The sequence below is a fragment of the Dipodomys ordii genome, unplaced genomic scaffold (assembly GCF_000151885.1).
Source record: "Dipodomys ordii isolate 6190 unplaced genomic scaffold, Dord_2.0 Scaffold227, whole genome shotgun sequence".
Classification (NCBI taxonomy): Eukaryota; Metazoa; Chordata; class Mammalia; order Rodentia; family Heteromyidae; genus Dipodomys; species Dipodomys ordii.
The window spans coordinates 1,212,513-1,236,515 of NW_012267443.1; the positions used below are offsets into that span (position 1 = coordinate 1,212,513).

At 37.3% G+C, this 24,003-nt stretch overlaps 1 protein-coding gene across 5 annotated transcripts in view; it reads right to left on the bottom strand.

Moving 5' to 3' along the window:
• Dync1i1 (dynein, cytoplasmic 1, intermediate chain 1) overlaps nt 1–24,003 on the bottom strand; it is a 282,173-nt gene that overhangs the window by 93,500 nt on the left and 164,670 nt on the right. For all 5 annotated transcript variants that reach the window (XM_013035856.1, XM_013035858.1, XM_013035857.1 and 2 more), the window contains 3 exons: nt 18,117–18,279; nt 15,696–15,795; nt 9,615–9,740 (listed from right to left, as the gene is read on the bottom strand). In XM_013035856.1, the coding sequence (XP_012891310.1) occupies nt 9,615–9,740; nt 15,696–15,795; nt 18,117–18,279 (389 nt within the window). The remainder of the gene's footprint in view (nt 1–9,614; nt 9,741–15,695; nt 15,796–18,116; nt 18,280–24,003) is intronic.

Genomic DNA, 24,003 nt, shown 5'->3' on the forward strand with positions numbered 1-24,003 from the left:
ACTCCCTGAATTTATTAGTACCATGGTGTGTTCGTATAGTTTTATTCATCTGGCAATATGAGGCAAATTAATCAGAAGTCTTTGGTCTAGTTGCTACAGAGGAAAAGGATATATATTTTATAACATTTATTCTTAAGTCTAGAGGCTCCTAGAGAAACCAAAGCAGTACATAGGCATCTCTCTGGAGGGGGTAGTGGCCTTAGAATGTACAGGTGAGGGTTTTTCTGGCCTGTGACACCACAGCCTCCCACTTCTCCTCAGTTCTCCTCCAGAAATGAAGTTTTCTTAACATGTTCCTCTGAGGGAGAACATTGACCTTCTGAAACTTCTCTTTCTTTCAACAGCATGTTACATTCTTTCAAACTTGCTCTTGCCTATACAAAATGCTGTCAGATTTAGCTACTGTTTCCTCTGTCTTATATTGTGTTCATTAGTAGTGGCTCTTGGATTTACAGTAATAAAGAATAAAAAAAAGAGGCCGAGAGCCGGTGGCTCATGTCTATAGTCCTAGCTACTCAGGAGGCTGAGATCTGAGGATCATGGTTCAAAGCCAGCCCAGGCAGGAAAGTCTGTGTGACTCTTATCTCCAATAAACCATCAGAAAACTGCAAGTGGCACTGTGGCTCAAGTGGTAGAGCACTAGCCTTGAGCTGGAAAGCTAAGGGACAGTGCTCAGGCCCAGAGTTCAAGCCCAAAGACCGACCAAAAAAAAAAAAAGACTAAAAAAAGAGAAAAGAAAAGTACCACCTGATAGTCCAGAGAAAGGACATGGGAGAACATGGTCATACATATCTCTAGTACATCAATAGACCAGCCAGTCTGCACAGAATTAATTTGTTACAGACATGTGCACTACATAAGTATCACGATTCCCTTCTTAGGCCTGTGCTGAGGTCATCAGTATTAATGATTAAGCTGAAAATATCCAATGCATTCATATCTAGCAAGTAGCAGAGGCACACTGGCAGAGCTGATTGCAAAGCCACTTACATCAGTATAACCTCACATCATTTTATATCCATTAGTAAATTTCCTTTCTCCCAGTTACCCCAGTGTTCCCCTGCTGCCTGGCTGCTTGTCCCTCTAGAGCATCACAGTCCCCCTTTTTAGCAACTAAAGATGCAATGTCTGGCACTAGGGGACCCATATCTATGCTACTTGAAGAGTCCACACAGATTGCCACATGTTTTGAAATTCATTCTTGAACATTCTGTAATAATGGTAGCTGATATTCACTGATACTAAGTACTACATTTACATTTGTTTATTTTTAGTCTTAACTATGATTTACAAGGTCAAAGTTGGGAGAATGAATTAAAATATCCCATCATTCAGTTCGGATACAGATGTTCAATGATGAGAATGAGAGAACTTTGGATATCTTCAGATCCCTACTTTACCTAGCATTTGTATACAAAGAGCAGGTCTAAGCAAGTCGCATAACTATGTGGAACTTTCCACACTGATGAAAAATTTCCACAGTTGATGAAAAATTCAGCCTTGCTGGAATTGAGGGAAACCTGCAGAGTTCTTGGGAAGAAAGCACAGCCAGTTGCCAGCGCAGCCACTCATTGCTGTGTGCGACTGGCCATGTTGGCTATGTTGGAATAAATGGACATAGGTTAGGTGAAATTTTCTTCAGGAATACAGCCAGGTGAGAAAATTAGGAACACCAAGTTTCAGCTAATTCCTACTTGGCTATCTTGTAATAACTGTGAAACCACTAAATGTACAGAGACTGGTTTATCTTTCCAAAGCAAAGGTAGCTCATTACTATGGACTATTCTCCCGCTCAATTTATTTGCACAGTTGCTTTAACAATCAACATGATAGTATTTAAAATAGGGCCTAGAAGAAAGCAAATAAAAGTATGAGGGTTGGAACTCAATTAGGGTTCTTGTCTTTGGAGGAAGAGGCATCTAGGTACTCAAGGTCACAGCAGGAAGGGACTATCTTCAAGGCGGAAGAGCTCTACAAGAAATGGTACCAGACAGAATCTTGATCTTGGACTTCCCAGCCTCTTGCGCTGGGAGATAGCTGCTGTTGTTTATAAACCATTATATTTATGGCATAGGGTAATGGCAGCCCAACTTGATGAATGTACCTATAATATCTTTGCATCTTCACAATAATACTAAGATACCCACCACTCCACACCACTCAGACTAAGGTTCCTCTGGCCTCAGGAAATGGCTGGAGGGAGGGAAGTGAAGAAGAGGGATGTGACAAGCCAGAGGGTTTATTCATATTGCCCTCTGGCTCTCACTACACAGCTGTGATAATTCTTGAGGCATTTTTTGATTAAGAACAACCAGCTCAGATGGTTGGATCACAGGACATGGGAAGGACATTTAAGAAGGTGAATGCTGTTATTCTGGGGTTCTACATCTATAATGTTTGTATTGCCAAATTGGATACTTTTAGTTTTTTAATGTATTTTTATTGTAAAAGTACTGTACAGAGGGGTTACAATTACACTTTTAGATTTTTTAATGATAGAAAACTTCCAATGGGTGCTGGTGGCTCATGCCTGAATCTTAGCTACTCAGGAAGTTAAGATCTGAGAATCGTGGTTCAAAGCCAGTCCTGGCAAGAAATTCTGCCTTATTAACAAACTTCTCAAAAAAGCTAGAAGTGGCATTGTGGCTCATGTGTGGAGCCTTGCATTTAGCAAAAGAAGCTCAGGGACAACACCCAAGCCCAGAGTTCAAGCCCCGTACTTCTTTAAGGAGTATGTTCAGAGGGGCATGCTGCTACCACACAGCTCACTACTTCATGAGCATGCTGCCAGTTTCAGATGAGAAACCACCTTGGATACAATCTCTTTGCTATAATCCAGCAGATAATTCCAATTTCCTTAGATGTATCTCAATGATTAATTCTGCTTCTCCAGTTACCCTTGGGAGAAGATTCTAGAAGTGGGTAGATAAAGAATGCAATCTGGCAAGGCAATTTTTCTGCTTCCAACTTTCTGGGCCAAAACAAAAAATTGAAGTTCCTGCTGTTTGATTTAATAAGAATCAGTGTCTACTTCAAGCCTCTATCCTCAGACCAGTCATAATCAATTGACATAAAAGAAGTGTTTTTGAAGGTCTGCATTTAATTTTGGCATGTCACGTAAAGTCCCTTATGCCTTTTCCTAAAGGCACAAAACAACAATTCTTGGGCTGCTGTTCTTTCCAACTGATGCACATAATTTGTATCTTTCTTGTAAGAGTTTAATTTTACCTCTATGTCATACATGATCTTTAATTTTCCATACTTTGAAAAGTGTATCATGATCTATACAAGATTGGTCGAGGTTTCCTCTTCTGTTTTCCAATCCTGAGGCACATTGAACGATACATTTAAGAACTGGACACTTATGTTGGATTGCATGTTCTTGAACATGAACTTTGCTAGCCAATTATGAAATGTCTACTTTGTGTTCTTTTTTGAATGCTAGGAATTCATATTGAATCTAAAATTCTAGTTGTTGAAGAACCTTCTACTCTTTTAGCCTCTTTCTGTATGCCTTCAAGAACCATTTCTTAGCACATCCTAGAGAAAAACCTAGGAAGCACTTTTTCCTCATTAACAGGGAAGTATAAGAAAGTTCCCTCTTTCAATGTCAATCAAAATTCTTTTTTTTTTTTTTTGGGTCCAGTCATGGGGTTTGAACTCTGGGCCTGGGTGCTGTCCCTCAGCTCTTCAGCTCAAGGCTAGCTATCTACCACTTGAGCCACAGCGCCACTTCAGGCTTTTTTTCTTTTTTCTTATGTGGTGCTGGGGAATCGAACCCAGGGCCTCATGCATGCATGGCAAGCACTCTACCACTGAGCCACCTTCCCAGCCCTCAATCAAAATTCTTGAGACAAATTTTACCAGTTTTCTAATTTTAATAAGGCTTAGAACATTAATTTAAACTATTTCATATATTTTGTTCAACAATTCGACATCTAAAGTTGTTGTAAGGGGTTTGGATTATGAACCACAAGCTGGGTTGAAAGAGAGACAACAATTGGTAAGAGAAGGTTATTGAAATAAACCTCACCATTCCAGCAAAGAGTGAATTCTTTTTACAGGATCAGGAATTAAAACAAAGCCTCCAGGACTCACTCAGGATCCCCAGCAGTGTGGTCAGCCAGGAATGGAGCTTCAAGTCCCGACTTTCTGTCCCTGTCCTAACCACCAGCCCACGCTCCCTCCTGCATTACCAGCTCTCCTCACAGGCAGAACTCTCTTTGAGGTTAGCAGGAACCTCAGGCAGAACCAAAAGCTGGGCAGCTGAGGCCATGCGCTGAAATCTCATCTGTAATCTTTATAGAATCTTAATGAGAAGTGAAGCCACATGGCGGAAAAAAAAAATACAACTGAGGGTTTTAAACCCTGGCACAAATGAGGTTAGTTGCTAACCTTTCCCTTTCTGCTTTTCTCCTTGAAATGGTAAAGGTTTCAGATCATGGTCAGTTGCTGATCGCCACTAGATATCATCCTTGAAAAGAGAATGCCAAGAACAAAAGCAAACAAATAAAAAACCCCAAAAAGGCAAAGAAAAAAAAACCCCAAATCAGGAAAAATAAAAATAAAAACCTCTGACCACACCAAGCCTCTAAATATAACTTTTCTGCTTACCTCAATGCAGATAATTCAAAGATATATTTTTTCTGATTCTATTCATTCCTTTCAAAAGAGAAAGACCGCACCAGGGTAAGCAATGCAGGGTGGTCAGACACATAATCTAATAACAGTGTGTGAAGCCGCTACAGAAGACAGTGGGACCACCGCCAGCTTATGTGATGAGGCTTAGTGGCTGATTTCTATGCAGAATCCACGGGTATTTTCCAAGTATAGACAGCTTTTATTGAAATGAAAATAGAAAATGCCGGACCAGCATCCACACCAAAATTTCAATTTAGTAAGGACATGAAGCTGCCATGGAAGGAGAAGGTGGTGGGCCTTTCGGCTTTTTGGCTTGTTACAGAACACGATCCTTCCTAAAGAGGCCTTTTTTATACTTAACCTCAAAGCATGTTAGTCTTTGCAAGAGGAAGACTTAGCTGATCTTTATGTCTTATGCATTTGCTTTCTTGACTTTTAACAATGATATTATGAGCCAGTGAGTTTGAAAAAAATTAAGAGTATTGGAATATCTCAATATTTTTAAAATGTTTGAAAAAAACAAGAATTAGTGACTATCTGTCACTAATTACCTCAAATGTATGAAATTAGAACTATCATAAGGTACCCTTATGATAATTTTCCCTATTCTCATTTTTCATTCCTACCAAGCAAACTATTTGTCTAATTTTGATATCAAAGGATACTATTGTGGAGTCAATTGTTCTGCTTTTAATGGGCTGTTATCTAGAAAGCACCAGTTGTAAGATGTACTGGAGATGAGCAAGGCTGCAGAAGAAAAGTTAATAGATCAGGAATGAATGTGATTTTTCTCTTGTACACACTTGAACTCTTAGGGTTCTCTGAACTTCCATTTATGGTGAGAATACAGTTAAGATTGCCACATCTAAGATCATATCTAGCCAATGTCTTAAGACTATCAGACTACCAAAAATAAAATTTGAATGTACTGCATATTCTTTGTTATCAATTCCTATGCTTTCTCATCTATGTCTCAGACAATTTAAATGAATCACATTTTCAGTAGGTAGAAACAAAGTAGCATTATTTCATTCTTGAAATTGTCCAAATGAATGCAAGTTCAGCTGAAACAGAGTCCATTTTGTTTCCTTTCTTCTCTGTTCAAGATATTCCACCAAGCCATTCCTGCATGCTTTTACATGGCTGCATCTCTTACTAATGTAGAATGGTGCAAGACATGGGCTTTAGACTAAAAAACATCTGACTTTAAAGCTGGCTGTGTCATTTACAACTTTGTTTCATGGCTCTTCTTAGCCAATTTCTCTTCTGGGGCCATTGAGAGCTAATGACAATAAATATAAAGACTACATTCTGGTTTTTAAAATAATTTTTAGAGCTCTGGTGTTACACAGACATTCGTTATGACTTCAAATTAATCTCTTTTTCACTTTATTACCTGAGATATGTAAAGGCTAGCCCATTATATATCATCTGTAAAACAACAATAAAGTAGAAAAAGAGAAAAGAAAAGCTGTGATTCTCTTGGTATCCAATAATTTCCCTTCTGAAGTTAATCCCTTCAGATATATTTGCTCACTAGCTCAAAGTAATCTCTGGAGTTAATAGAATTTTAGGAGTTCTGGAAGATACTGATTTCCTGGATTGCTGTCAGGGTAAAATGGAAGTGCTAATTTTCTATGTCAACTTGGCTAGGCTATGGTTCCTAGTTTATTAATGAAAACAGTAGTCTAGACTTTGATGTTAATGTGTTGTTTTCTTTTCAGATGTGGCTAAAATTTAACTCAGTAGACTTTGAGTAATGTAGTTTATCCTCAGTACTGAGAATTGGTCTCATCCAATCAGCTGAAGGCCTTATGAACAAACACTATCTGCAACACACAAGTCTTGCCTTGCTTTTTCCTGTTCTGTAAATTTCAGGCTTAACTTAGACATTACCTAAATATCCACCTTCCTGGCCTGCCCCACAGTTTCTTAAAAAATATCAGTTTTCCACACTCTCTCTCCTTTTTCATATATATAAGATTTCTTAAATTTGAATCATTGTGCTTATGTGTGTATATCTATATATGTGTATGAATGTATATATTATCTGTCTGTCTGTCTATCTTCCTTCCTACCTACCTACCTACCTACCTACCTACCTACCTACCTACCTACCTACCTACCTACCTACCTACCTATCTATCTATCTATAACTTACTGGATCTCTTTTCCTGGAAAACCCTATCTAAAATAGGCATCCTCAGAAAGACTTCATACAATTGTCTCTCAGCATCCCTGAATTAAGTTTCAGGACATCCCTCCTCTTGGATATAAAACTCTGTCTTTCCTTGTGTATCTTATTATACAATGGTGAAATAGTTGCATATAACATACCCACATCTTCCTATATGTATACTTGTTATACAATGTAAATGCTATGTTAATTATTATTCTAGTGTACTATTTAAGGAACAATGGCAAGAATATGTATATTCTCATTACAGATGTGATTTTTCCCCCAAATATATTCTAGTTGCCTGAGTCTATGAATGGAGAACAGATGACTGAGATTCCCTCTGCTCTGCTCATCTTTGTTCTCTCTTTCCTGAGAGGTATGGAGCAGCTCATTCCTGTTCATCCTTCAAAGAGTTTGTCCAACTCTGAGCCCCTTACAACACCTACAACTAGAACACTTAAAGGAAATTTAATAGCAAAAACTAGACACTATATTGGTAGTCCAATTTGACTTTTGTGTTTATCTAACTGTGTTTTCCATGAATATTATGGTTCACTTATATAAACTATTTGTTTTCTATAAGAAGAGCACAATGATGATTTTTAAACTTCCTTAAATGTATGTGTGGTTAAACTGAGCAGCTTTTATTTGGTATCTAGTGTCAGAGACTTCATGTCCTTTTTGCATGTCACATGATCATCCTGAGTATATCAAATCATTCTCAATTTTCTTAGTTTCTTCAGTGAGAATACAAAGTAGAATTGAGAGTCATTACTCCTGGTCTCCAAGTGAATTAGAAAATTTGGAAAATACAGAGATTTTACTCAACTTCTTCTTTAACTCTCACAGTACAAATATATTATAATAGTCATGGTAGTTCAGTGTTTTTTAAGTGCAGAAGTGTAGTTTCTTCTAAAATATACATTCTATCACTTAAATGAGAAACTAAAAATGAAATTTAATGCTTATTGGTAAAGTCATTAATAAATGATCCTAAAGGTACCAGGAAAGGAAAAAAAGGCAAGATGATCTATTTAATCAATCAATAATAGCATGAATTATCATCACATGATAAAATCAGTTATTAAAACAATTCTAATTAATTCCAGTGACTTTGAAGTTTGTTTTTTTTTGTGCTACAATATCACATTCCTATTGGCTTGTTTACTATATAAAGCAGTGATTATTAAGTGTATTGCATGTTATTGCCACACTGCCACAGAATATTAGTAGTTAATATAATTTAAAAATTAAAACCTATAATAAATCTTTTATACATTGATTAAAGTGATCTGGAGTACTTTTTAGGTTTTAAAAATTAAAGGTATTCTTTTATATTAAGTGAAGTAAGACAGGCCCAAAGAAACATAGGTCCCATGGTTTCCCTTATTTGCAATAACTAGTATATGTCTAGGACAAGCAGAAAAGGTCAAAAGCTATGTACATATGACCATATAAAATGATGTTAAGTGAAATGAACTCCAAGACAGGGACACAAGTGAATTTTTTCTTTCTTGTTATTGTTTTTAATGTACTTATAATGTAGTATAAAAATTTACAGAGTTTTTTTAAATGCACTCTCCTTATCCTATGATTCTTAGAGAATGTTCCTGGCATTTCAACAAACCTCTTAAAACAGAATGAAATTAGAGTTTTGTGTTTCTATGTTTACAGAAAAAGCATATCAAACTGACAAACTTGATAATCTTAAAAAAAAAGTAAAATAAAAAAACTCTTCTTATTTCAAAGGTTCAGTAAATAAAGGTTATTTACTATGCAGTCTTAGACTTCTTGTTAAGTTGTTTTTGAGATAGTAAATTAGAAAAACGTGGTCAGAGTTAGAGGCTACTCAATCACATTGAAGTTAGGACTTTTATTCTAGGAGCTCCTGTCCCCAAAATTGTATCTGATAATGTTCTAAAGTCTAAACATACTTATCTTATAAAAGATACTTAGTTCTTAGACATAAAATAACATAAATCTTCCCCCAACCAACAGGTTTACCTACCATCTTCAAATGTGTTTATATTCAGTGACCTACCTGCCATTCAATACCTCTGAGTTATAAAATATTGAAACTTTGACTTGGAATGTTTGCTTCCTATTTTCCTGTGCATAATCACAGGACAGGAGCATTAATAAAGGGGTTGGTGCATTGGCAATGCTAAAACCTGTTATTTAGGCAGAGACATGGCAACAGCACAAGTTCAATGTGTTAAGGGTAGCATAATTTTAGCTTGTAGTGTGTCAGACGAGAAGACACATGTATGTAAATGTAAGAGGTAAAACATCTCAAACTATTTGATAACATCTATACTCACAAACTAAAAACAGCAACCCAGCTCTAGAAGTATTACTGGTAAAACAATATGGCGCCTATAAACTTAGAACTGGCATAATCCATTGAACCATATTTCAGAAAGAAAAAGAACTTGAAATGGTAATACTCCAAGGATGTCTATGTGGGTGGCCAAGCATATGTTGTTGCTAAGCAGAGGAAGTGGTACACCACAATTTCTTCATAAGTGCGAGGTCTTTATAAACTCATCCTCTCAGGGGCTGTTTTAAATAGAAAGAAAATGACACAGTCCCCAACCAGGCTTCCTAACTGTTTGAGGAGGGTTGCCACTTTCCCTAAACATTAGGTTACTGTGGGGGAATTTTCCAAAATAGTCAACAATTCCATTTTTTTTAAACTTAGCTCTTCCTCCCAACCTAAGACACTTGTAATACAGCAAGAACTATATTTAGTCTAGCAGGAGATGTAAGTTATTTTTACTATGCTGACTCTTACCTGACAGTGGAAAACATATTCTGGTGTGGTTTTCTTAAACTTCATGTTCCAAACCAACGCCACTCCATCTGGTTCATGAGGAGCATCTTCATTGTTGTTGTAAGAAGCAACCATCAGCTCAGGATACTAAATGGAAGAGGTCATGAGGATTCATTATCCAAAGATGACAACACAAGTAAACCATCCTTATACCTATATACATACTGTACTACATACTTTGAATGGTGCTTTCTTTTAAAATTGTGACATAGTTAATATCCACCTATGACCCCAAACTACTACAATCTGTTTATGATCTCAAACATACTGTGTATTATTATATGATCACTGATATGTACCAAATTCTGAACTGCAAACACTGTATGACTTCTGTGGTGTATATGACATTTTGGGCCACTGTCTCCCCACCTCTCCATCCCTTCTCCTATATTAGTTTCCATTATAACTTTCCTAATTTTCTTCCTTGGCTACATTTTAAAGTCCTTATAGGTTCTCTTTTTTTGTTACATATATCCCAAAGGATATACCCCAAGAGCTATTTTCTGTCCTTGTTTTTGCCTCTGTTTACATATACTCTACAACTACTCCATCGTCTTAAAAAATCTTACTGTGATGATACTTTTTAAATCTCTCTCTAGGCCTCATATCTGTTCAAGTTCAGATCCAAATACCTGTCTGCCTACTGGGGATTCCTCAGGAATGTTCAGAAATGTATCAGATGCAATGCAGAAAAATAAGTCTGTCAACTTCCATATGAAACATACTTATCTTTCAACATTTCTACCTCTCCTCTTTTTTCATACTTTATCTGCTTAGTCTCCTAAAACCTTCCTTTCCTATCCTCAAACACTATTACCTGTCTCATGGGCTTGTCATGAGGCCAACGGGTACTTGACTCTGATCTTACTATCATTGGAAGAACTCTTCTGTGCTCTTTATAATCACAAACTCATCTTACCTGGCTCAGCATAGACATCAAGTTGACCGGACAAACCTAACTAACCCCACTTTCTCCTTCCTTGCCTGTTAGGATTCTATTTTGTGACCTTCCTGTTAAAGCGTCTGTCCAGTTGTACTGATTTTCTCTGCCTATGTCTGTTACTAGATGGTAGGCTCTTTGAGTATAGGGGCTGGTGTTTATTGATCTCTGAATATATGGTCTACTAAATCTTAGGGACTGACAAGAATAAAAATCTGAATTTGTTTTATTTTTTAGTAATTATGGTCAATAGAAATATTTAAACCTTTGTTGTCAGACAATACCAATAATAAAGGTTTAAATGAAACAAACAGAAGGTATACAATAACAAAGAGAGCTTTACAGTGATGTGCATGCAAGAAATACCAACTTGCCCTCTATTATCTCTTCTGCCTGTGATTAAATAAGCTAAGAATGAGATTCACAAGAGATGCTTATGAGAACCTATTTCATGAAACTTCCACTTCTACCTGGAATTTTCATGAGGCAGCATCAATAAATAGGTAATTGTATCTTTATACCAATGGATATCTATACCGTATATGTAAATGTATATATGTATATGTATATATAACAGTATGTATTAACTAAAGACAACCCATATAAATTAGAGCCCTGAACTTTCCCCCTCTTTTAAGCATAACTAGATCTAAGCCTTCTATGTGGTTTTATTCATTCTTTCAGTTGCAGAGAGTTGTAACTTGCTGGTTGGTACAGAGGAGGTGGAAGTGTGCAGCTATGCACATGTAGGTGGCCACCAGGGGAAGTAATCCTTCTTTATTAGAAAATCTTTCTCAGTAGACGAATCAAAGCCTATTAACCAAGGCCTTTGATTCAAAGCCCATTCAACGAAACTAGCATCCAGATAAACACAGAAGTCTCCAGACTGTCCAAGGGAAGTTTAACGATGTCACATGTGAAAAGGCAACTCTGTAAACACCAACCCCACGCCCACAGGGGCGACAGAGCAGCCAGATGTGTCTGCAGTAATACCCCACAGCTTTACATCTGGGTCTCATCGATGGCACAATTGGTCTCTTTTCTTTTTTCCATTTAAGGATATTTTAACATATTTGGCTTTCAAATTCACTTAGAAAACAGGCTATGCTATAGTAAAATACTAGGGAAATGCCTTTGGCATAATTTCAATAATTGGGATGACAAGACCTGGAGTTAGTGATTTAAATCTTATGTCATGATTTCAAAAGTGTCTCATAGGTTGTCTTTTGGGGCTGTTGGTTTATTTCAGCACAACCAGTTACATTCTCCTTTCTTTTTTCCCCTAATAAATTCTTTTGACAATTATTTAAATGTAAAGGGTTGAAATGATGATTTTGACCAATTGTGAAATTTGTGATCATTTAATTATCCATAGTGGTAGGTTATCCAATATTAGTGTTAGAGGGGAATTTAATCCCTCTAACACAGCTATGCTCTGAGGAAGGAACCAACATGAGTTCAGTGCTTACTATATACCAGACACTGAGATAGGTGAGACTTTATCTCATTTGCTCCTCACAACCTCTGTGAAGCAGTGTTTTACTCTGTTCTTCAGAAAAAGAAGCCAGGAATCCCCAGGTAAATCACTTGTTTCCAGTTACATTGCTAATAAGTAATGAAGTAAGGAGCTCTCTGGAAACCTGCTGGGCTTCCAAGACCATGCCCTTACCTCTCAATTGTGGCATGTGTCAAGTGCTAGATACACATATGTAAAACACAACACACTCTGCTCTACAGGAGTCCAACCTCAAGATCCGTGTAGCAACTGTAAAGCAGAGATCAGAGAGAAATATAAACATGTCTCTGTAGACACACAGGAATTGGATACAGGTAGGAGTGTGGAAAAAAATGCTAGCTGGGGTGAGATGTGGTGAAGAGGTCGCTGGAAGGAACTTGTGAGGAGTATTGAATTAAGCCTTGCCAAGTGAGTTGGGGTACTGGGTATAAGAAGGAGGAGATTATGGGAAGAACAGAAAAACAGCTTAGGAGATTCTTCCTGTATCACAGGATTCCCTTCTTGGGAATTACTCAATTCTTAAGTGTGTTAACTTCCAGAGATAAGTAATTAATTGTAGGGCTGATACTTGACCAAACTAATTTAATGGCTTCTCTAACTGAAGTGTAAATTTTGAACTGAGATATACAATCCATGAGCTGGGGAGTGCTTCAGGTGAATGACAACATCCTACTGGTCTTTTGGCCACCATTTTTTTTTTTACTATTCCTAAGTTTAACTCTTATTTTTTGTCCATGGGTTCCCTAATTACCTTAGCACCTGTCTAATGAATTTCCTTTTTACTTAACCTAGTCAGAAGGGTTTTTTTGTTTGTTTGTTTTTTTAGTCAAGAAAACGTATGAAGGACCATTGGCTGTGTGAGGAAGGGTAAAAGAAAAGGATGTTGTAATGTATAATTACTGGGTCCTGAGCACAGGTGAGTGACGTCTGATTTTGCTGGACTGCAGAGGCAGTTGGAACAGTCACATTTCTTATAACTCCTAATATCCCTGCTACTATTTTACTGAAGCCTCATCTTGCTTTTCTTCTTTAATAACCTTGAGTTGCACCTGGCTCCATTCATAAAGTCAATTTATTCCATGTAAACCTGGTCTTTGGAACCTCATAAAATGGTGGTGGGGATTCCAATATTTCTTATACCCTTTATAAATTGTATCTTTCAGAATTGCTAACCTCCATCCCACAGTGTATATGGGCAGATCTCTCTCTCTCTCTCTCTCTCTCTCTCTCTCTCTCTCTCTCACACACACACACACACACACACACATACAGAGGTAAAATAAATGTCATATCTTCATGATGCCATTTTTACCCTTCCCAATGTCACTTTCTGCAACACAAACATTCAAGATGCTGTGCTGAAACAAATCCATGGGCAATGGGCCCAATCACACACTTAAGTTAGGCAAGACTAGCCCCCTGATGTTAGCCCAGTGGCCTCTCAGGGAGTGTGGACCCAGGAAGTCACTAATAGCTTTTGGTTGAGATGTGTGTCAGTTATATTTCCTGTGTAACTTCCAGACCTGTAGTGAACATGCCGAACTAAGTGTTTCCTCAATCTTGGCTCTGATTTCTTTGCATTCACGTAAGTATGTTCACAGACCACCCACATAGTAGTGGAAAAAGGTTGGGAAAACCCTGTTTGTCTTTCTGTTGGTCATGCTCTTTATGCTTTGCTGAGTGGGTGTAAAAGGGGATTCAGGAGGAGAGAACTTCCACCCATTTGGTGGCTGATGACAGTACAGTTGTGGGGAATCATTTGGCTCTTCAGTTCTCCACAGATTAGGTTGGATTCTTAACACCCATTTAATGTTCTGCCTAGATAAATCTCTTCTTCATCTATTTGCTTAAATCCCAGTGTTCATAGAAGTCCTACTCTCAAAAGAACTGTTAAGAGTACTTGTGTCTGCCTCACAGCATCTGCAAGCTGTCTTCTTACAGATTTAGAAGCCATTTATGGGCGAGGAGGCAGTGGCTAAGAACAAATGCCTTAGAAGGCTGATGGGCTTGACTTGGACTCCACTACATCCTACTGAAACTATTTGTAGCAAGTTACTTAGCTTCTCTGCAGCCCCAGTTTCTTCAACTATGCCATGAAAATATTAATAGTAGTTGCCTCATATGATTTTATGAGGATACAATAGGATAAAGCTTTCAGAGAAATTGGCACAGTGCTTGATGTATAAGATACACAAATTAAAACAAATTACAAACGTGGACACCAGACCTTCTGTATTCAAATTCTGATATCAACCAAACTGAACCATGTGCCTTTGTACATGTTGCTTAACTGCTCAGTGCTGGACATCATGCATGGTATGTTGTCAGCTGGCTAACTTGCTTACTTACCAAGTAAACTTTTGGTAAATTTGCCTGCTTTCACTGCCGATGCCACCCTGGGAGTTTAGACTTTTGTTCTATTGGCCGGGGAAATTTAGAAAATGGAGTAATTAGATTTGTGTTTTCAGAAGATTGGTTAGATGGCTTGAGAGAAAACTCTAAATGGATATTCATTAAGGTCCAGATAGTTAGGAAGTTAAAAATTGCACCTCTTTATAAGATGATTAATATATGTGCAAAGTGGAGAGTCTTAATAACAGCCTGGGTTCTAGAAAATGGTTCAGAAAGTTATGCTTTAGACTTCTGGGTACACTGTGATGCCTTAAACATAGATATAATTATAATAGGAAAGAAAGGATATGGGAAATAGGATATGTGTGTTATGTAGGAATAAGGAATGTAAGATCAGTTTGAAATTCTGTATGACATCTGTGTGGCTTTGTCTGATATACAAAGTTGAATCCAGGAGTGAGACTGAGAGAGAAATAAAGCAGGTAGTATAGGTTGTAGTTGAAGCTACAGACAGGGAAGTGATCTTTCCCAGAAAGTGTATTGAGACAAAGGGTCAGTGCTAAGGGCATGATCAAGGAATTCTTGAAATGTCAGAGGACTAGCAGAAAGTAGAATGGACCAAAGAGAATTCAATGGAAGGAGGGTGTTTCTAAAAGAATAATAAAGTCAATTCAGCCAATTTGTACAGAGGTCAAAGCAGATGAAGGCTTCAAAATATCCACAGGATAGGAACAGTAGAAATCAGTGGTGACTCTAATTAGAGTTTTATAGATAGAATGGTTTAATTTCTTGTATGGTATCTAGCACATAGTAGGAACTCAATAAACACAAATAACTTAGTGTAGAATTAAAACAAAGCTTTATGAAATAAGAAAGAAAATCAGGAGACATAGAGAAGAGAATTGTTAGTAAGTATATACAATGTGGATAAATAAATCTCTATTTGTGTATTTCTGTTTATTAAATTTCATACTTTTTTGTGCCAGTCCTCAGGGCTTGGGTGCTCAAGCCAGTATTCTACCACTTGAGCTATAGCTTCACTTCTGGCTCTACAGTCTGGCATTACAAGTCTCGCAGACTTTCCTGTCTTAACTGGTTTAGAAAACTGAGATCCTCAGATTTCAGTCCCTTATATAGCTAGGATTATAGGCATGAGCCACTGGTACCTGGATCTATTCAGCCAAATGCATGAAGATATAGGCTCAACTTGTACTCTGCCAATAATAATTCTTACCTGGAGAGACCAGTCCATACAAGTGACTACTCGATGCTTGGACCAATGCTCATCATAGAACTGACGATTGAAAGAAAGATTGGCTCCAGCTTGAACATCCCTAGGAAGGTTTAAACAGCAGTGATAAATATGGTGCTTCAGAATGAGACTTTCTCTCTATGTTGCTTATACTGAATCAGTGAAGTGGCAAAAGTATGGCACATAATACTCTCGGAGGCCAACATGTCAATCTAGACAGCAAACTCTGATCACAAATAAATGAAGTAAAGATGGTCTCCTTTACGAACAGCTCTCTCTGTAGGCAGAGAAAAGTTTTCCACATGTTATTCTAAGCCTGGTATGAAATGTCATATTTGTTTCAGGTTCCCATGTTGGCTGATCCTGAAGAATACTCCTTCCCCTAATTGGTTTTAGCCTGAAGCACCATTTATTAAATTTCCCTGCTATCAAGGGAGCATAAAAAAGGCAATTCTTAGTTATCAATTCTACTTCATATGTCATTAGAAGTGATATACATGTTTCTTTCTCCGTGTAAATTCTAGTAGGCTTCCTTAGCTGCCTCCTTGCCCAGCAGTGGTAGTGATCATTAGTTCTCTCTCTCTTTTGCTGTTTTATACTTTCCCTTTCTTCCTTTTCCTTTCTTCCTTTTCCTTCCTTCCTTCCTTCCTTCCTTCCTTCCTTCCTTCCTTCCTTCCTTCCTTCCTTTCTTCCTTCCTTCCTTCCTTCTTTCCTGTCTTTGTGCTGGTAGTAGGGCTTGAATTCAGGGCCTAGGTGCTATCCTTTAGCTTTTTTCTTTTGTGCAAGGTTGGTGCTCTACCACTTAAGCCACAGCTTTACTTCCAATAGTGATAATTTATTCAATGAGACAGCCTGGTGAAGAATGAGAGATTCACCAGAAGTGTTTCAGACACTTAACCTCTCTGTCATGGTCCTAAACAGCATTTAGGTCTAAGAGGATTACACTTTGGCTAGTGTTTACTAGGTTAATGTTCAAGTGATGCCAACACCATCTTTGAAGAACTCTGGACTGCTCAGACAGTAAAGGGACTGAGGACTTAACGTGGGTAAGGCTTGCTCTGTGCCAGCGGGTTTGGATCTGCAAAAAATGCTGCCTAAATTGCTTGAGTTTCAGTTCCGGAATTCCTCCATGTTCACTTTTCTCTCAGTTTGCTATTTTCCCCACATCACCCATCTTTTGGAGCTCCTTTCCACACTGGATAACCGAGCCCTAGACTGTTTATTTGGGCCCAAATCAGCTGACCTATTATGGTCTCTCCACCAACCCCAGCTCTATCAGTTCCACCATTTCAAATTTAGGTAGAGATACAGACACTCAGAAAATAGTAGGACAAACAAAATCAACTGAGCCATAAGCAGTGGCTTTTTAAAAGAAAGCAAGCCCCACAGGACAAGTTGTTCAATTTATATTCAAAGTATTCTAAAGTTGCTGACAACTCTTGAGAACATTTTTAGGGCTCCACTTTGGAACTGTTTCCAGAGTGCCTGTTAATTCCTTTGGGTGTCCTCAATAATGATACCACACTGTCCTTTAAGAATGCATTTGAATTTTAGAAAGGGTGAAAATTAGGTCTGATGAAAAGGAAAAGCTCTTGGATGAAAGTAGTTTGTAGCTAAAACCTAGCTATATCATTTCTTATAAGGCTTGTAAAGTAGCTCCTGTTACCCTACAATGATATGTTGTCTTGCTTTCTTATTTATTTTGTTTCTAATATCCCTTAATCATACCTATTTCCCAAAATGTATGTGTAAATATACATATAAATGCATATATATGCATAATCTTTTTGCATAATCTTATAGGCTGAAAAAAGAGCAGTTTCCAGATTCTCATCTGGCATGCCAGCTAAGTTATCCTATGTTTCATGTTTAGTTTCTTTAGCTTTCTGTTTGCTGAGCCATTAAAAATGGATCTAGTGAATGAAATACAAATTCCCTATAAAATTTTTTTCCCCAAAGGACAGTGAATGATACACTTCTCATCTCTTTCACCTGGACCGGGCTCTAGGTCTTAAATTCCAAAGCATTTCATAGACAAACATAATAATTACAGAGAAATTTCAGGTCAGAAGTTATAACCAAAGCTCATTGTCAAAGCTGCTAGACAAAATCAATCCTAGAATTTCATCCTCCTCAGATTTGCTAGATTTAGGATTTGACCAATTAATACATAAAAATATATTCAGAATCAACAGATGGAGCATTGCATACAAAAGAGGCTAAGGCTGGAGGATTGCTTTAGCCCAGGGATTTAGGACCAGCCTGAGCAACATGTGAGTCTTTGTATCTTAAAAAACAAGAATGAAGACATTATACAAATGACAACTTGTCATTATATTTATATATGTATATATAGTCCCTTATACCTATATGGATATTTTAATGAATGCAAGCGAGACTAACCCATCCTTTTCCTCTAGTTCTCGACCACTGTAGTCGAAAAAGATATCGGAGTCTTCAGCCAAAGCTCTTTCAATTACCCGAATTGTTCCATCAAAAAAGATGAGGAATTCCTCTGAATGAAGGATCTGCTGTTTTTCTTCCTCAGTCAGCTCTCTTGGTGGAGCTTTTTATATAAAAGAAATTGTTAGGAAAGAAAAGAGGGACAATTAAAACTTTTCCAGAGAAACCAAAGTCTAAGGACAACTTATCAAGAGTAATAAGACACAATGAAGCAAACCATTATTAATATGGATTCTAAATTGTTCCAAAACATCTTGTAGTATTCCTCTATAACTTAACTGGAATAATTCTTATTATAAAGAATAGGAAGTGATTACAAATAAAAAAATAAATGATCATGTCTTTAGCAATCAGTTCTGAATGTTTCTTTCTTTAGAAGTGAACTTGAAAAACAGCTCAAATAGGCATAATAGGTAAATTTACATAATTGTATATTACATACTATTATAAGGGTGTATATTAAACAATCAGCAATTACCAACAATAATGTCCAAGTAGTGCCTTTTTCCTTTTTTACTAAATAAACTTATTTTACTTTGGATGGATAGTTGGAAAGGCTGATATTTGTTATAAAGTTTCATTCAAAGCTGAACTATATTTTTACAAATATGTTCTTGCCCAGCTATAGTTCGCCTTTAAATAAACACATGGAACAAACAAATGCTTCTATAAGTTACTCCACAATTTCTTTTATGCATTATTTATAGTATAATTAATATTAACACACTGAATCTTAACATACAAAATAAGACAGAGGGATGAAGTAATCAGTAGTGTGTCATAGAATCTGAAATTGAGTTTATCATGAGTCAGTTATAGAAACCATTCCTTCAATAGCAGTTTTGCATAACATTATAGAGAAGGGATTAGAAACTATCCCAAACTGGAAAACCTCCAGGACAGAATCTACTAACTGAACCTCTGGGGACCTCCAAGAACCCTAGTTCAATTCTTGTGCAGAGACACCTCCATGAACATTGGATTGCAACTTTTAGCAGCATAGCCCAACTTGTAGGAGGAAGGCCACGCCACAAACACAGTTGTGATGCCTGGTGGAATCATTTACTCAGTTTCCTAAAAACTTCAAACTTCCATGACCATCTTTATTACCAAGACAAGCTCCTACATGGTGATGTGGTCAGAAGAATCTTTTGAGGTACAATTACACTCAAGAAAATATTTTATGAACGTATTACTTGGTTTAATTAATGCATATCAAAGTCACTGGGCATCTCAAACTTAGATGATTTAAAACATCCTTCCCTTGCTGGCTTCTCCTTTCCTGCCAGAAACTATGATCCAGGGAGGCTGGAGGGCTGAAAAATCTGTTTGTTCAACAAAGTAGAATAATTTTCATGTAGTTGGTTCACACTGTAAGCAATGTTGTCTTTGTACTATTATGGCACATCATCACCTATACCAGCTATACCAGAAGGTTTCCAAACATGGTACAACCTAGAATTCCTAAAGGAAGTGAGAAATATTTCCTTGTTATCTAAGGCTCCAGAGCCCTAAAATTCCCACTGCGCACTGGAATTTTCCCAAGTCTCTCTCCATTTCTTCTGTGTTGTGTTGCCCAGATACCAGTTTGAGAAATGGTAAAGCTGGAGATGTGCAGACTCTTTGTCTAGGAATTGAGAGAACAGGTGAAGAAAATGGAAAAACCAAGCTAGAATTAGCCTGTCATTTGTTAACTCTGCTTTTTTTCAGCAGTTAACCCCCTATGAGAAGTTTTATCTCAAATAGGAATAGTGATACCTAAACTTTAAAGAGTGGTTTAAGCATGAAAGAAATAATGCTTGACACATAGCTACTCTTTCAATAATTAGCAAATAAGTAGTAATTTTAAAACTCCAATGTAACACTTAAACTGGCTCATTCAATACAACTATTATATAAACTAGGGAAAAGATCTATAAGATGCTAGCTCCACTTTACTCTGGCTAATATTTTTACATAAATAAACTTCAGTAAACAAGGAGTAGGGACCAAACAATGTCGTATTTTAAAAAGGCTCACACAGCCATGGCCATCATTAATGGATGATTTGAGACACACTTGAAATTAAGCAAAGAAGTAGGAACTTTTTCTCTTTATTCCTTTTCTGTGTTCTAAAAAACTCTGTGTAGTCTATGTTTGTATTTGAGCCACTTGTAATGCACCTGTATCTTTTCTTAGAGGTCCATTACCTTGAATAAAAAAATAATATCTGTGTAATTTTCTGTAATTTTTTCTTCCCTGTAGTGTATTGTCACTTTGATCTCAGCTTTCAATACACCCAGCTCTTCTCCAGAGGAACATAAATGGCTGATCAAAGTGTACTTGCAGGGGCCAAGTTCAGGTGGGCAAAGCAGTGGCCTCTCTAGATACTGTGCTTGACAATGCAGTATTTGGCCTGAAATTAAATGGCTACTGGAGCAAAACAAAGGCTATAGTTTGTATTAAACTTTGATGTCTAACAGGGATCAAATGACCTGATTTGTTTGTACAAAATAATAATGCACATGAGCAGATAATTACTTCTTAAAGTCATAAACAATATTCAACTTGCAAATTAAGTAGGGTCATAGTTATTTTGATTTTAAAAAACTACTTTTTCTTAAAGATCTGTAAATTGATAAGCATGGTTATGATATTATGAAAATAAAGTAGGCAGAAACTGCAAACAAAAGACTGTATTCAGAAATAAAGTTTCCTTGGATGTTAAAAATATTGATAAATGGAATCCTCAAAACTTAAAATATGATACAAACAAATAGGGATAGAATTCTTTGGCTCTAGGATGAGCCCCAAGCTCTTTCTTCAATTTTCTGTAGTTTTCTCTATACCCTAAAAGTAATAAATGATATTTTCAAGGAGTTCATAGTAGAAAAAGGTATGAATTTATTTAATAGCAAAAGGGAATCAGAATACAATAGGGATAATGGGTAATATTTTCCTTAGAAGTAAAGCAGAAAATGTTTTTTTCTTTATTTGCTTTATTTGATTATTTATTTTTTTCTTTATTTACTTGTTTTCATGACATATAGGATGATTCCTTCAGAAGTCAACAGTTACTAAACTTCCATACATTTGAAGTACACTTTAAAAAAGATTCTACAAAGAGTAGAATATAGGAATATGACTTACATATAACCCAGAATAACAATATAATTCCCTTATTTGCAATAATTAGTATATGTCTAGGATAATCTTATCAAACAAGCAGAAAAGCTCAAAAGCTATGTACCTATGACCAGATAAGATGATGCTAAGTGAAATGAATCCCTGAGACTTTTGATCTCTAATTAATCACTCAAAAGCCAGGTGTTGAAGTGTGGCTCAAGTGATAGAATACCAGGTTTGAGCAACAAAAAGGACAAACAAATGAGCAAAGGACAATACCTAGGCCCTGAGTTCACGCCCCAGTATGGTCACTCACATACATACACAAAACTACCTACATATTTTTACTGTTCCATGCACTTTGATGCCACATGGGTAAAAATGTTAAAAGCTAGTGAGCACTGATTTACTTTTTTTCTTCCTGGAACTTTCTCCCTTACTACTTTTTTCTTCATTGCCCGCCCTGCCCTCCCCCCGCAAAGCTAGATTTCTCAAAAATGTGTCTGAAACTGACTGTTAAGTTTTAGCCCAGAGCATATTTTTATGGTAGAATAAAAAAACAATCCCTGCAACAGAGGATTCGTAACGAAGTGCTGACACAGCCATGCACTGTGGAGCCTGTGAATGGCGCCGCCGTTACATCTGCTAGAGATTCCTTTAAAACTGCAAGATACTGTCTCACGTTAAAAAATAAAAAATAAAAACCCAGCCAGATAGTTTGATGCCAACATAAACATGCTTTTAACCCATTATGTGCTAATTTTCAGAAAAGCCATTAATGGAGAAGAAGGCACAAGAGTGCAGCAGTAACAGGAAACGTTCTTTCAAACGTCTTGCCTTTTAATGTGACTTTAATCAATTCCATGTAGCATGAGAAACAGAAAAAAAAAAAAGTAAGGGTGTTTTGATACTTGGAATTTAAGAAGGAGGTTTCTTTGCTCTTCCAGGAGAGATGTTTTGGAGACTGGATTTGAGGGGTTTGAGGGGTGGTGTTGATAGGGAATCTAAGCCAAGAGACAGAAAAACCAGCTTCTCATCACCCTGTATGACTTAAACACAGTTAGCAAAACAAAAAGTATTTTAACTGTTTTTCCAAACCCTTTCTGTGCCTGTGATAATGACTGATTAGGTTTATGTGTGTGTGTGTGTGTGTGTGTGTGTGTGTGTGTGTGTGTGTGTGTACTAGGGCTTGAATTCAAGGTCTTATGTTCTTGCTTTGCTTTGCTCATGGCTGGTGCTCTACTACTTGAGCCATATCTCCACTTCTGGAGATGAGATTCTTCCAGATATGTCTTCTCAGTCTGGCATTGAACCAGATCTCAGCTTCCTAAGTAGCCAGGATTATAGGTGTGAGTCACCAGCAGCTTACCAAGTTAAAAAAGGTGTTTTTCTGTATTTGATGTTGGTATAATTTGTGGAGGGGAAGGGAAAAAACAAATTGTTTAAATAGGGGTACAGGTGGACCCATTGCAACCATGAGATGTACAAGATGTTATGTCGAAAAACGAACTTTACAACTTTAGCAGGGGGGGAGGGGACGGTGGGTAGCGGGGGTGGGGGAGTGGGAAGGGGGGTGGTGGGAAGGGGGCGATGGGAAGTGATGGTAAGGGGAAACAAAGGAGGAGGCAACAATGCTTAATAAGAAATGCACTCATTACCTTGCCCATGTAATTGTAACTCCTCTGTATGGTATTTTCACAATAAAAAAAAGAAGTGTTTTTAGGAGAAATTTAAATATGAACTATCTCCCAACAAATACATTCCGGATATCTCAGAACAAAACAACCCTGGTGCCTCTATCGATGTCATTGCTAAGATTCTGAATCTCCTTTCTGCCCTCATTCATCCTCTAGAACTTGACCACACTCCCACCTCCTTGATGCCTGAGACCAGGCATCAACAGGCACAGGAACAGGAATTGGAGCTTTAATGACAGTTCTGGAAGGAGTTGGAAAGCATTTGTCTGCATCTGTTTCATTGTGGCCCAGGCAATTGGGCTCCTGTTCCAAAGTTATGACTATGGAAAAGTTGAGCACAGAGACTAAGGCATACCAGATAGGACCTAGTCACAGACCAGGGCACTGGAAGACAAGACCGCTAATGATAACTTGGAAAAACTTATACAGCACTTACTTGATGCCAAGTTGTTTCTTATTGGCTCCTTTTGATCTTACTAAAATCCTTAAATGGTAGACATCATCTCTGCTTGGCAAATGGGGAAACTGAGGCCAAGAAGATGCAAATTAACTAAGTCAGCAGTGATCAGCTAATAAAATGGCAGAGTAATGATTTAGTTCTAGGTAGGCCCCAGGGTTAGTGTATTTAACAAAGCCTTGCAATGGCTTTTAGATAACTGATTGCACGAAACTGATTAAAACAAAACTAAGTCCACATACTTCAAATGACTTACAACGTCAAATGATTCTTAACATGAGGCAAATTTAATAATTAACAATTTTCTAATTTAGTTGCAAATTAATGGATAGGATCATGAATGGCTATGATCTGCAGTAGGTTCAAACTACACAATGCTTCTTTTTTCCTGAAAGTAAAAAGAGACTGAAGTATGTGGGATCAATATGCAAACTCCTGTAAAAATCCTCAGTGCCAACTATGTGCTATGCCTTGTGTCAGAGCTACAGTTTATCTCTAACACTAAGAAATTCAATGGGATTCTAATCAGGGTTAGACCAATTAGAGTTCTCATTAGAGTTAGACTAGA